Source organism: Poeciliopsis prolifica, unplaced genomic scaffold (assembly GCF_027474105.1).
Source record: "Poeciliopsis prolifica strain line A6 unplaced genomic scaffold, Auburn_PproV2 SCAFFOLD070, whole genome shotgun sequence".
Lineage (NCBI taxonomy): Eukaryota > Metazoa > Chordata > Actinopteri > Cyprinodontiformes > Poeciliidae > Poeciliopsis > Poeciliopsis prolifica.
In genome coordinates, this window is record NW_026562445.1 from 169,950 (window position 1) to 184,448 (window position 14,499).

Below are 14,499 nucleotides of genomic sequence, written 5' to 3' on the forward strand. Positions count from 1 at the left end.
CGTGTTGGTGAAAAGTGAGTGACTAGCGTGGACCCTGGAGAAAACCGCCATGACGTGTTAATCTGGAGGTCAGTGTGCTTGTTGAACAGGGTTAACCTGATCCAGAAGTCTAACCCACTGGCTGAAGTTTTCATGAGGAGAATCTCAGATTCAACCTCTAAAACCAAACTGTGTCTGAAAACAAACTTCCTGTTGTGTTTTCATTGTTTTTTCTCCGTAAGAAGATTAAAGCGTCAGAAGGATTTAATCCGTAAAGTTTGGGAAAAGCTGGCCGGATTATCTTTGCTCTAAGTGGTTTATGGGTGAATATAAAGAGGCTGAAGACGCTCGCTGAGGTCAGAGGAACTCAGGGTAAAGATGGGGAAACATTTTCACCTGTACGAGAACATCTCCAAGGTGGACCCCTTCGAGGGGTCCCAACACTACCTGGCTCCGGCGTGGGCCTTTCACCTTCAGGCGCTCTTCATGGGCTTCGTCTTCTTTGCGGGAACGCCGCTGAACCTGCTGGTCCTCTTGGCCACAGCCAAGTACAAGAAGCTCCGAGCTCCTCTCAACTACATCCTGGTCAACATTTCCTTCGCTGGCTTCATCTTCGTCACCTTCTCCGTCAGCCAGGTGTTCGTGGCCAGTCTGAGGGGCTACTACTTCCTGGGCTACACCTTGTGTGCATTGGAAGCGGCCATGGGCGCCGTGGCAGGTATGGCCGACAGGTGAGAGGTCCGGGCTGGTGGGTGAAGCTGGCTGATGAGGATGATGACGTTCTTCCTGCAGGTCTGGTGACGTCCTGGTCGCTCGCCGTGCTATCCTTCGAGAGGTACCTGGTGATCTGTAAGCCGTTCGGAGCCTTCAAGTTCGGCAGCTCCCACGCTGCCGCCGCCGTGGTCTTCACCTGGTGCATGGGGGTGGGCTGCGCCTCGCCGCCTTTCTTTGGCTGGAGCAGGTAGGTGTGCCGCCACTGACAGAGCAGCTTCTGGTGCTTCCTCTGGCTGACGGGAAGCCGCTGTGTGCAGGTACATCCCAGAAGGCCTAGGCTGCTCCTGCGGACCCGACTGGTACACCCACAACGAGGAGTACGGCTGCACCAGCTACATGTACTTCCTGCTGATCACCTGCTTCTGCATGCCTCTGTCCATCATCATCTTCTCCTACTCACAGCTGCTGGGCGCGCTGAGAGCCGTGAGTACATCAGGGCTCAGGCCAGGAAGTTCTGCTCAGCGGTTCAGGGAGGATGAGGCAGTGGAGCTGAATGGAGACCAGAGCTGGTTCTGGTTCTGATGCAGCTTCTCCTAACTTCCTGTAGGTTGCGGCGCAGCAGGCGGAGTCCGCCTCCACCCAGAAGGCTGAGAAGGAGGTGTCCAGGATGATCATCGTGATGGTGGGCTCCTTCGTCACCTGCTACGGCCCCTACGCCCTGACGGGCCTCTGGTACGCCAATTCAGAGGAAGCCAACAAAGACTACCGGCTCGTCACCATCCCGGCGTTCTTCTCCAAGAGCTCCTGCGTCTACAACCCGCTCATCTACGCCTTCATGAACAAACAGGTGAGGAGGACAGCCTGGTCCCTCCAGACATTCCCTTCCTTCCTGCTCCTAAAGCATCAGGATAACTTCCTGCTCCCTGTCTTCCAGTTCAATGCCTGCATCATGGAAATGGTGTTTGGGAAGAAAATGGAGGAAGCGTCTGAAGTGTCTTCAAAGACTGAGGTGTCCACAGCTTCATAATGTTTGGAGCAAAACTCAGAAGGACATTTGACTTCCCCAAAGGACTTTTAAAGTTCTGAGTTCAGAGGATCCACAGGAACAACCAACATGTAAATACAGTTTATATAAAAGACACCAGATGATATTTTATTGTAGAATCCATTTGTTTAGATAAAAGCAACAAAAATAAAAATAAAAATCTATTCAATTTATTGTCTGCTTGTCCTGTATTCTGCAAAAACACAAGTTGTGGCTTCAAACCACCAAACAGTCAGGAACAGTAGGCGAGGTAGGAACAGATGGAGGCAGGTCCAACCAGAGGAACAGTTCTGGAGAACAGCTGAGAGTTAAACACGCTCACCAACTGAACCGGGTTGATGTGAAACCAGGAAGAGCAGTAGGGGGCAGAGCACCGAGGACCTGGCGGTACCAGGGCAGGGGTCCAACCCAGACTGGCTGGTATGGCGCTGCTATCTTCTGCTGCCCTCTGGTGGCCGTTTGAGGTGTGGCAGCTTTGCATGAACCTGACCGCTTCCATCCAGATCCAACATCTGAACGTTGACACTCTCCTTCAGTTCAAAGGTTAAAAGTCAGACTGTGAGTGATGACACATGGAGGACAGGAGGGAAAATAACTGCTAATTAATGCTAATTAATGTTAGTTAATTAATTAATTAATGGGGTCAGAGTAGGCCGGTCACGATAACAGATTTTGCTGGGCGATTAATTGTCTGAAAAAATTATTGCAATAAACAATAATATTGTTTGAAGATCTTTTTACACTGATTTAATGGAAATTAAAATCATTAAATAAATTAGGCGATTTCCTGCCAAAGATAGATACACTTTTACTTTCAAAAGACTTAACACTGGCACTGATACACAAAATAAATAAAACAACCAAAACTAAAATAGATTCTCAGTCTCCATTAACAATAAATGTACTTGAATAAAAACTAAACAACATGAAGCCAAAGTGGAAATAAATACTGCATTCAACCAAAAGAGTGCAGATTATGAAGTCTGTATAGTTTATTGCCCTTCAGTAATAATTAGATTTAAATAGAGAAGAATCCGACTGAATGATGCAATAGTTCAAACTACAGGATTTCTACCCAGAACGACAATCTGAGAACGTTCTTCGTTCTGAGATTGTCCCTTGTGTGTTACGGTAGATCGTTGCTCCGATCAAGGATTTATCCAGACTGGGAGAGTGACGCAGCCTGTTGAATGTGACCGGTAGCCAATCAGAAAGCGCAGATTCCTCCTGCTTTCTGAGGGGAAACACGGAGGGAATCCCGAACAGCTGACACGATGCAACCCGAAGTCCAGCAGACATCGGAAACAACATGAATGTTTATTCAACATTTCATGCAAAGAAAATATAAATAACTAGGGGAGGAGTTGGAGCGAAATTTCTACCAGAAAAAACTTTTCAGCTGTTCTTCGTTAACGTGACATAAATAGTTTATAATGATTTTCATTCAGTCAGACTGACACTCGCCGCATGCATTGTAGGTAGATTGTAGTAAGGAATAGATTAATGCCTGGTTTCAATATTAGTGAACTGGACTTATAATTTTGTGTCCATTGTTGGACACAACACGGTTCGATCGAACCGTTATAGCGAGGCTTGCTGTCAGCTAATGTGTTTTGATATTGAGTCGACATCAGATGGTGCAGCGCGCTGGGCATTACGATAAGAAATAAGGAAGGGAGGGTCAATGGAGTTGAGCCTTTTTTCATTCAGTGTCATCAACAGTAAGAGAAAAAGGCAGGAAGAAACGATATAGACGATAATTGAAATGAGATTGATAGTTTTAATTTATCGTGCGATTAATTGAGTTATCGTTTATCGCGACAGACCTAGGTCAGAGGTCAGAACCTAAAAAGTTCCATCTCAGGTAATCCCATGATGCCTAGCTGGTTGTTTGGACAGAGGTTTTCAGTCCAACTGTAAGGCATGATGGTGGAGGGCTGATGATGTGGGCTGGTCTTTGAGAGGACCATGGAGCGGTACCGTTGAACTGAGGGAGGCTGTACGTTGTTTTGGTTTGTTTTTCTGCGAGGAGCAGAACCAGACTTAGAGTGCATTAATCCTGTAAGTCTTCCTCAGACAAACATCTGCCAAGCAGTCCAGATCAGAACCAGGATCAAAACCAGGAGCAGAACTTCTTTCCTCTACAGGTCAGTAATAAATTAGCGATGGACTCGGGGCGTTTCTAGAACTCATCATGTCGCAGCAACGCCTCGCCGTAGTTGGTCACCTGGCTTCCCACAAACAGGTCGAACTTGTTGAGGATTTCCTCCTTGGTCAGTCTCCTGTCCTGTACACAGACAGACCACAGTCAAACAGAACTGGGTCGGATGCCGGCACCAGATGGACTCGCACCCACCTTGTTGGAGTCGGATTCGTACAGCAGGTGCTTGGCCTCGGCAACGGCATGATTGTAGTCTGCCGGGAGGATCCAATCCAGAGTTTCCTCTCGGTCCATCTTCCCGTCCTGGTTCTTGTCTCTGAGCTCTGAGAACTGTTGACGCTCCGAGGCGACCCACTCCGGTTCCTCCAATCTGTTCTCTGCAGTGAACATGTCACCTGGCAACACAAAAGTTAACACAGGAGGATCAAAGACGAAACAACAGCAACGGATGTTTGGATCTACTGCAAGGAGAGTCCAGAACAAGGAACCACAGAAACACACAAGAAGCAAAGCAGGAATATGAATACAGTATCCAGTAGACCAGTAGATCAGAGGACCAGTGGACCAGTAGACCAGTAGATCAGTGGACCAGTGGACCAGTAGACCAGTAGATCAGTGGACCAGTAGACCAGTAGATCAGTGGATCAGAGGACCAGTAGATCAGTGGACCAGTAGACCAGAAGACCAGTGGACCAATAGACCAGGGGACCAGTAGACCAGGGGACCAGTGGATCAGAGGACCAGTAGACCAGAAGACCAGTGGACCAATAGGCCAGAGGACCAGTAGACCAGAAGACCAGTGGACCAATAGGCCAGAGTACCAGTAGACCAGAAGACCAGTGGACCAATAGGCCAGAGGACCAGTAGATCAGTGGACCAGGGGACCAGTGGATCATATTGATGGAGGGAATCAGGACCTGTTTGGAGAAGGTGCTCCACACTGAGAGTTCTGATGGTTCTGGATTTGCTATTAGACCTCCAGGTGGACCCAGAACCGCTGATCTGATGTTTCTCCTCAGATCAGTGGACCAGGATGGGTTATCGCTCCAGTAGTCTGACCGGCTGGAAAAGGTCAGTACAAATGTCAGCCTTGAGCATGTCTGCAGGTTCTTTACCGATGTACTCCTTGAGGTCGATGAAGCCGTCTCCGTTCTTGTCAATGTCCTCCATGGTTTCCTGTAGCAGCAGAGACAGGTTATGCTGAGGATAGTCACCTGAGCACTGCATCTTGTCCTGATGCTGCCCCTACCTGCACCACCACATGCTTCATGTACTCATGGTTCTCTGGGTGGAGGAAGGCCATGAACTCCTGCCGGTCTGCACTCAGGTCTCCGTCCCTGTTGGCCACCTTGAAGCGCCTCTCATCCCTTGCCATCATATGGGTGTAGTTGTACTCTGTCTCTGTCGCAGGGCCGTCTGGAAGAGGTTGGTCAAGGTCAGAGCAGTCGGTCCCAACGTGCTTCATGGACTTTGAGGTTGCTTACCAATGTAGCTGCCGTACGTGACGTTCCTGTACTCGTCCCAGCTGATCAGGCCGTCCCGGTTCAGGTCAAATTCGTTCCACTGGCGCTCAACGTCCTCAAACATGTGGCGGCTCTGGACGGCTTCGATCCAGAGCCGCAGCTCGTCCTCTGAGACAAAGTCGTCCTTGTTACTGTCAATCCGATCCACGATGATGCTGCAAGACAAACAGGAAGCAGAGCTCAATGCCGCCATCTTCTGGCATACAACACTAAGTACTATCCAGTACAATTCCAGTTTATCTACTAGGAAATCTTCAGGAAACATGTGGCTGAACTGGTTTCATTTCACCTCCTGTTTTGGTTTCAAAGGAAATCAAACAAGTCTCCTTTGAATTGAGCGGTTTGGTCGGTTTCAGCCTCCATTAGAGGCTCTGGAAGCAAAGCCTAGGAGGACTGGGAAGAGTTCCCAGATTTCCTCAGGGAACCTGGAGGACCGGCCCCGCTCACAGGTGGGGGTAGTATCATGGTCTGGGCTTGAATCGTTGAAACCAGGCATGTTCAAAGTGCGGCTTGGGGACCATATGTGGGCCTCAAAGTGATTTTGTGCGGCCCTGATCACAATACAGAAAGGCACACATTTGATTTTCCAACTGGGGTAAAATTTGCATTTATGTGACTCCTTTTAAAAAGACACAAATGAATTCCAGTTTTTCAAAACATTTTGTCAGCCATGTTTTTGTCTCTCAGCTTCAGTTCTTAGAAACCAGGACAGCAAACATCCAGAGACACTTTGATGGTGACCTGAGGTGAGGAAGGGGAACCCACACCCAGCTGCAGCCAACCTCAGGACACCTCCATGACACTGAGCCCGGGAAAGTTAGTGGGAAGGAAAACCTCCAGACTGACCTGAGTCTGCGTTTGCTCTCGTCAGGTGACAGGTGGTCGAAGGCCTTGGCCTCGTCTTGTCCGAGGAACGCCTCGTGGTCGTAGTCGAAGTTCTGCTTGTCGTCGTGCCGCAGCGCGCTGAGAGACTCTTCCTGATGGACCCGAGGACGCCTCTCTGTGGGCTTCCCATCGCTCCGGGACACCAGGAGGAGCCAGCAGATCAACGTTGAACGGATCATTTTCTCAGACTGATGCAGACAGACACATAGATCTAACAACTACAGATGTGACCAACATAGATCTAACAACTACAGATGTGACCAACATAGATCTAACAACTATAGATGTGACCAACATAGATCTAACAACTATAGATGTGACCGACATAGATCTAACAACTATAGATGTGACCGACATAGATCTAACAACTACAGATGTGACCAACATAGATCTAACAACTACAGATGTGACCGACATAGATCTAACAACTACAGATGTGACCAATATAGATCTAACAACTATAGATGTGACCAAACATAGATCTAACAAATACAGATGTGACCAATATAGATCTAACAACTATAGATGTGACCAACATAGATCTAACAAACTACAGATGTGACCAACATAGATCTAACAACTACAGATGTGACCGACATAGATCTAACAACTATAGATGTGACCGACATAGATCTAACAACTACAGATGTGACCAACATAGATCTAACAACTACAGATGTGACCGACATAGATCTAACAACTACAGATGTGACCAATATAGATCTAACAACTATAGATGTGACCAACATAGATCTAACAAATACAGATGTGACCAATATAGATCTAACAACTATAGATGTGACCAACATAGATCTAACAACTACAGATGTGACCAACATAGATCTAACAACTATAGATGTGACCGACATAGATCTAACAACTATAGATGTGACCAACATAGATCTAACAAATACAGATGTGACCAACATAGATCTAACAAATACAGATGTGACCAACATAGATCTAACAACTATAGATGTGACCAACATAGATCTAACAACTATAGATGTGACCGACATAGATCTAACAACTATAGATGTGACCGACATAGATCTAACAACTATAGATGTGACCAACATAGATCTAACAACTATAGATGTGACCGACATAGATCTAACAAATATAGATGTGACCAACATAGATCTAACAATATAGATGTGACCATCATAGATCTAACAAATACAGATGTGACCAACATAGATCTAACAACTATAGATGTGACCAACATAGATCTAACAACTATAGATGTGACCAACATAGATCTAACAACTATAGATGTGACCAACATAGATCTAACAAATACAGATGTGACCAACATAGATCTAACAACTATAGATGTGACCAACATAGATCTAACAACTATAGATGTGACCATCATAGATCTAACAACTATAGATGTGACCATCATAGATCTAACAACTATAGATGTGACCAACATAGATCTAACAACTATAGATGTGACCAACATAGATCTAACAACTATAGATGTGACCAACATAGATCTAACAACTATAGATGTGACCATCATAGATCTAACAACTATAGATGACCAACATAGATCTAACAACTATAGTAGGACCATCATAGATCTAACAACTATAGAGTGACCATCATAGATCTAACAACTATAGATGTGACCAACATAGATCTAACAAATACAGATGTGACCAACAAGATCTAACAAATATAGATGTGACCAACATAGATCTAACAACTATAGATGTGACCCAGATCTAACATAGATCTATAGATGTGACCATCATAGATCTAACAACTATAGATGTGACCAACATAGATCTAACAACTATAGATGTGACCAACATAGATCTAACAAATACAGATGTGACCATCATAGATCTAACAACTATAGATGTGACCAACATAGATCTAACAACTATAGATGTGACCGACATAGATCTAACAACTATAGATGTGACCATCATAGATCTAACAACTATAGATGTGACCAACATAGATCTAACAACTATAGATGTGACCAACATAGATCTAACAAATTCAGATGTGACCAACATAGATCTAACAACTACAGATGTGACCAACATAGATCTAACAACTATAGATGTGACCAACATAGATCTAACAACTATAGATGTGACCATCATAGATCTAACAACTATAGATGTGACCAACATAGATCTAACAACTATAGTAGGACCATCATAGATCTAACAACTATAGATGTGACCATCATAGATCTAACAAACTATAGATGTGACCAACATAGATCTAACAACTATAGTAGGACCATCATAGATCTAACAAATATAGATGTGACCATCATAGATCTAACAACTATAGATGTGACCATCATAGATCTAACAACTATAGATGTGACCATCATAGATCTAACAACTATAGATGTGACCAACATAGATCTAACAAATACAGATGTGACCAACATAGATCTAACAACTATAGATGTGACCAACATAGATCTAACAAACTATAGATGTGACCATCATAGATCTAACAACTATAGATGTGACCATCATAGATCTAACAACTATAGATGTGACCAACATAGATCTAACAACTATAGTAGGACCATCATAGATCTAACAACTATAGATGTGACCATCATAGATCTAACAACTATAGATGTGACCATCATAGATCTAACAAACTATAGATGTGACCAACATAGATCTAACAACTATAGATGTCACCGACATAGATCTAACAACTATAGATGTGACCATCATAGATCTAACAACTATAGATGTGACCAACATAGATCTAACAACTATAGATGTGACCAACATAGATCTAACAAATTCAGATGTGACCAACATAGATCTAACAACTACAGATGTGACCAACATAGATCTAACAACTATAGATGTGACCAACATAGATCTAACAACTATAGATGTGACCATCATAGATCTAACAACTATAGATGTGACCAACATAGATCTAACAACTATAGTAGGACCATCATAGATCTAACAACTATAGATGTGACCATCATAGATCTAACAACTATAGATGTGACCAACATAGATCTAACAACTATAGTAGGACCATCATAGATCTAACAAATATAGATGTGACCAACATAGATCTAACAAATACAGATGTGACCAACATAGATCTAACAACTATAGATGTGACCAACATAGATCTAACAACTATAGATGTGACCATCATAGATCTAACAACTATAGATGTGACCATCATAGATCTAACAACTATAGATGTGACCAACATAGATCTAACAACTATAGTAGGACCATCATAGATCTAACAACTATAGATGTGACCAACATAGATCTAACAAATACAGATGTGACCATCATAGATCTAACAACTATAGATGTGACCAACATAGATCTAACAACTATAGATGTCACCGACATAGATCTAACAACATAGATGTGACCATCATAGATCTAACAACTATAGATGTGACCAACATAGATCTAACAACTATAGATGTGACCAACATAGATCTAACAAATTCAGATGGACCAACATAGATCTAACAACTACAGATGTGACCAACATAGATCTAACAACTATAGATGTGACCAACATAGATCTAACAACTATAGATGTGACCATCATAGATCTAACAACTATAGATGTGACCAACATAGATCTAACAACTATAGTAGGACCATCATAGATCTAACAACTATAGATGTGACCATCATAGATCTAACAACTATAGATGTGACCAACATAGATCTAACAACTATAGTAGGACCATCATAGATCTAACAAATATAGATGTGACCATCATAGATCTAACAACTATAGATGTGACCATCATAGATCTAACAACTATAGATGTGACCATCATAGATCTAACAACTATAGATGTGACCAACATAGATCTAACAAATACAGATGTGACCAACATAGATCTAACAACTATAGATGTGACCAACATAGATCTAACAAATACAGATGTGACCAACATAGATCTAACAACTATAGATGACCAACATAGATCTAACAACTATAGATGTGACCAACATAGATCTAACAACTATAGATGTGACCAACATAGATCTAACAACTATAGATGTGACCAACATAGATCTAACAAATACAGATGTGACCAACATAGATCTAACAAATATAGATGTGACCAACATAGATCTAACAACTATAGATGTGACCAACATAGATCTAACAACTATAGATGTGACCATCATAGATCTAACAACTATAGATGTGACCAACATAGATCTAACAAATACAGATGTGACCAACATAGATAACAAATATAGATGTGACCAACATAGATCTAACAACTATAGATGTGACCAACATAGATCTAACAACTATAGATGTGACCATCATAGATCTAAACAACTATAGATGTGACCAACATAGATCTAACAACTATAGATGTGACCATCATAGATCTAACAACTATAGATGTGACCAACATAGATCTAACAACTATAGTAGGACCATCATAGATCTAACAACTATAGATGTGACCATCATAGATCTAACAACTATAGATGTGACCAACATAGATCTAACAATACAGATGTGACCAACATAGATCTAACAAATATAGATGTGACCAACATAGATCTAACAACTATAGATGTGACCAACATAGATCTAACAACTATAGATGTGACCATCATAGATCTAACAAACTATAGATGTGACCAACATAGATCTAACAACTATAGATGTGACCAACATAGATCTAACAAATACAGATGTGACCAACATAGATCTAACAAAATATAGATGTGACCAACATAGATCTAACAACTATAGATGTGACCGACATAGATCTAACAAATATAGATGTGACCAACATAGATCTAACAAATATAGATGTGACCATCATAGATCTAACAACTATAGATGTGACCATCATAGATCTAACAACTATAGATGTGACCATCATAGATCTAACAACTATAGATGTGACCAACATAGATCTAACAAATACAGATGTGACCAACATAGATCTAACAACTATAGATGTGACCAACATAGATCTAACAAATACAGATGTGACCAACATAGATCTAACAACTATAGATGTGACCAACATAGATCTAACAACTATAGATGTGACCAACATAGATCTAACAACTATAGATGTGACCAACATAGATCTAACAACTATAGATGTGACCAACATAGATCTAACAAATACAGATGTGACCAACATAGATCTAACAAATATAGATGTGACCAACATAGATCTAACAACTATAGATGTGACCAACATAGATCTAACAACTATAGATGTGACCATCATAGATCTAACAACTATAGATGTGACCAACATAGATCTAACAACTATAGATGTGACCAACATAGATCTAACAAATACAGATGTGACCAACATAGATCTAACAAATATAGATGTGACCAACATAGATCTAACAACTATAGATGTGACCAACATAGATCTAACAACTATAGTAGGACCATCATAGATCTAACAACTATAGATGTGACCATCATAGATCTAACAACTATAGATGTGACCAACATAGATCTAACAAATACAGATGTGACCAACATAGATCTAACAAATATAGATGTGACCAACATAGATCTAACAACTATAGATGTGACCAACATAGATCTAACAACTATAGATGTGACCATCATAGATCTAACAACTATAGATGTGACCAACATAGATCTAACAACTATAGATGTGACCATCATAGATCTAACAACTATAGATGTGACCAACATAGATCTAACAACTATAGATGTGACCGACATAGATCTAACAACTATAGATGTGACCATCATAGATCTAACAACTATAGATGTGACCAACATAGATCTAACAACTATAGATGTGACCAACATAGATCTAACAAATACAGATGTGACCAACATAGATCTAACAAATACAGATGTGACCAACATAGATCTAACAACTATAGATGTGACCATCATAGATCTAACAACTATAGATGTGACCAACATAGATCTAACAACTATAGATGTGACCATCATAGATCTAACAACTATAGATGTGACCAACATAGATCTAACAAATACAGATGTGACCAACATAGATCTAACAAATACAGATGTGACCAACATAGATCTAACAACTATAGATGTGACCAACATAGATCTAACAAATACAGATGTGACCAACATAGATCTAACAACTATAGATGTGACCAACATAGATCTAACAACTATAGATGTGACCATCATAGATCTAACAACTATAGATGTGACCATCATAGATCTAACAACTATAGAGATGTGACCAACATAGATCTAACAACTATAGATGACCAACATAGATCTAACAACTATAGATGTGACCATCATAGATCTAACAACTATAGATGTGACCAACATAGATCTAACAAATACAGATGTGACCAAATAGATCTAACAACTATAGATGTGACCAATAGATCTAACAACTATAGATGTGACCATCATAGATCTAACAACTATAGATGTGACCAACATAGATCTAACAAATACAGATGTGACCAACATAGATCTAACAACTATAGATGTGACCAACATAGATCTAACAACTATAGATGTGACCAACATAGATCTAACAAATATAGATGTGACCAACATAGATCTAACAAATACAGATCTCACCACCATAGATATGATCAGCATAGATCACATCTTTGGTCTCCTCCAGGAGCCTCTTCCAGCATCTAGCAGTGGTTTTCTAGCCGGTGTCCAGATCTGCTCTGGATCAGGCTGACCTCATCCTGACCTTTTATGGTCAAACAGGAAGTGAGCCGAGGTGAGGCTCCGCAGACTCACCTGACGCTGCCGCCGTCCGGTCCGGTTCAGTTCGGCTCTGGTTCTGATCCGCAGAGCTTCTCTTGTCACACAGACAGCCCAACTTCTGGCCAATCACAGCGCGGCTGCAGCCGCTTTCCTCATCTGATTGGTCAGCAGCATCAGAAGGAGAGGAGGGAGGGGGAGGAGCTGCCACGTCCTCAAAGAAGAAACAGACAGAACCCATCAGGGTTCGGTACTGATCCAAAACCGTCTGAGGTTCAGCAGCGGGTCAGATGGGTTTCAGTGGTACCATCAGGGTTCTGGTTCGGATTTGTTGGGTCTTGTGGTTCTGCGGAAACCAGCTGCTGTTCTGGGTTCATCTGGGCCGATCGGTTCCTACAGGCCCATATTACCAGAACCTTCTGCTAGAACTCTGAACTGAAGCGGGTTCTGGACTGGGCCAAAAAGATTCTGGATGGACCTCTGTCCAGCAGGTCAAAGGTCATGCTGTGGGTGCCGTGATGTCACTCAACGTGTTAAAGCTCCAGAAGAACTTCAACAGATCAGAACCAGTCAGGTTCTGATCAGGTCCTGATTAACTATCTGAGGCGATCCAGAACCTTTTGCAGAACATGAAGGACTTAAAGTCCAGATCAGAACCGGATCAGATGAAATCAAATGTTTCAGAATCAAACGGTTCTGTTCATCTCAGGTTGTTTCTGATCTGATAACAGAAACTAATTTCTGCCTCACTTGGTTCTGATTCTGGTAATACCGGGTCAGCAGTCCAAATGGTTCCGACTGGACCAGATCCTGAAATATAAATAGGATGAGTTAGAGCTTCATGGGCTGAAACAGAATCGTTTATCTGCTCTTGATAAACATGGACCAAAGCAGAACTGGTTCTGATCCATTCTGCTGGTTCTGACCCAGACAGAAGGTCCATTTTTCATCCAGTTCTGATCTCCGTGGTTCTGACCTGGTATAATGAGATATTGGTTTTCTAGTTTTCCACCAAACTAGCGTCTTTGAGCGCAGTGAGAAACGTTTAGGATAAAATCACCAGACTCGCAGCAAAACTCAGATGACCCAGCTTTCTACGAGCATGTAAACGCACCAGCTCCAGCTCCGGAATGCAGTTTTGTGTGTATCTGGTGACTTGTGCGCACTTTTCAACGTTTTGGGCGAAGGAGGTTTATTTTATTTGAAAGTTTATAAATCCAGTATTACACACGCAAAGATGTGTTAAGACTGTTTTCATTCCATAGAATTTGGACCTGGAACAATCTGCACGGGTTTCAGGTTCTGAACCGATTGAAGGAAAATATTTGTTTCAGGAGCAACTCTGATAAAAACTGATTTATAAACCTGGAGGCAAAAGGTTCTGGGTTTTGGTTCTGACTAAGATCCATAATTTAGCTCGTTAACCTGTTTAGATGCTATGCTGGTTCTGA

At 42.0% G+C, this 14,499-nt stretch overlaps 2 protein-coding genes across 3 annotated transcripts; one reads left to right on the top strand and one right to left on the bottom strand.

Annotated features, from left to right (window-relative positions):
• The first annotated feature begins 339 nt into the window (after positions 1 to 339).
• On the top strand, positions 340 to 1,911 carry opn1sw1 (opsin 1 (cone pigments), short-wave-sensitive 1). Its single transcript, XM_055020807.1, has 5 exons — positions 340 to 697; positions 772 to 940; positions 1,011 to 1,176; positions 1,301 to 1,540; positions 1,628 to 1,911. Exons 1-5 carry the CDS (start codon positions 358 to 360, stop codon positions 1,718 to 1,720), a joined length of 1,008 nt encoding a protein of 335 aa, XP_054876782.1. The 5' UTR covers positions 340 to 357; the 3' UTR covers positions 1,721 to 1,911.
• A 1,587-nt stretch (positions 1,912 to 3,498) lies between these two features.
• calua (calumenin a) lies at positions 3,499 to 13,143 on the bottom strand. Of its 2 annotated transcripts, none has more exons than XM_055020809.1 (7): positions 13,085 to 13,143; positions 6,269 to 6,495; positions 5,384 to 5,577; positions 5,149 to 5,315; positions 5,015 to 5,075; positions 4,095 to 4,294; positions 3,499 to 4,025 (listed from the first exon to the last, which is right to left on the bottom strand). In XM_055020809.1, exons 2-7 carry the CDS (start codon positions 6,484 to 6,486, stop codon positions 3,921 to 3,923), a joined length of 945 nt encoding a protein of 314 aa, XP_054876784.1. In that variant the 5' UTR covers positions 6,487 to 6,495; positions 13,085 to 13,143; the 3' UTR covers positions 3,499 to 3,920. The 2 variants fall into 2 exon arrangements, with proteins under 2 accessions (XP_054876784.1, XP_054876783.1); XM_055020808.1 differs by lacking the exon at positions 13,085 to 13,143 and adding an exon at positions 12,911 to 13,071.
• Positions 13,144 to 14,499: the final 1,356 nt, after the last annotated feature.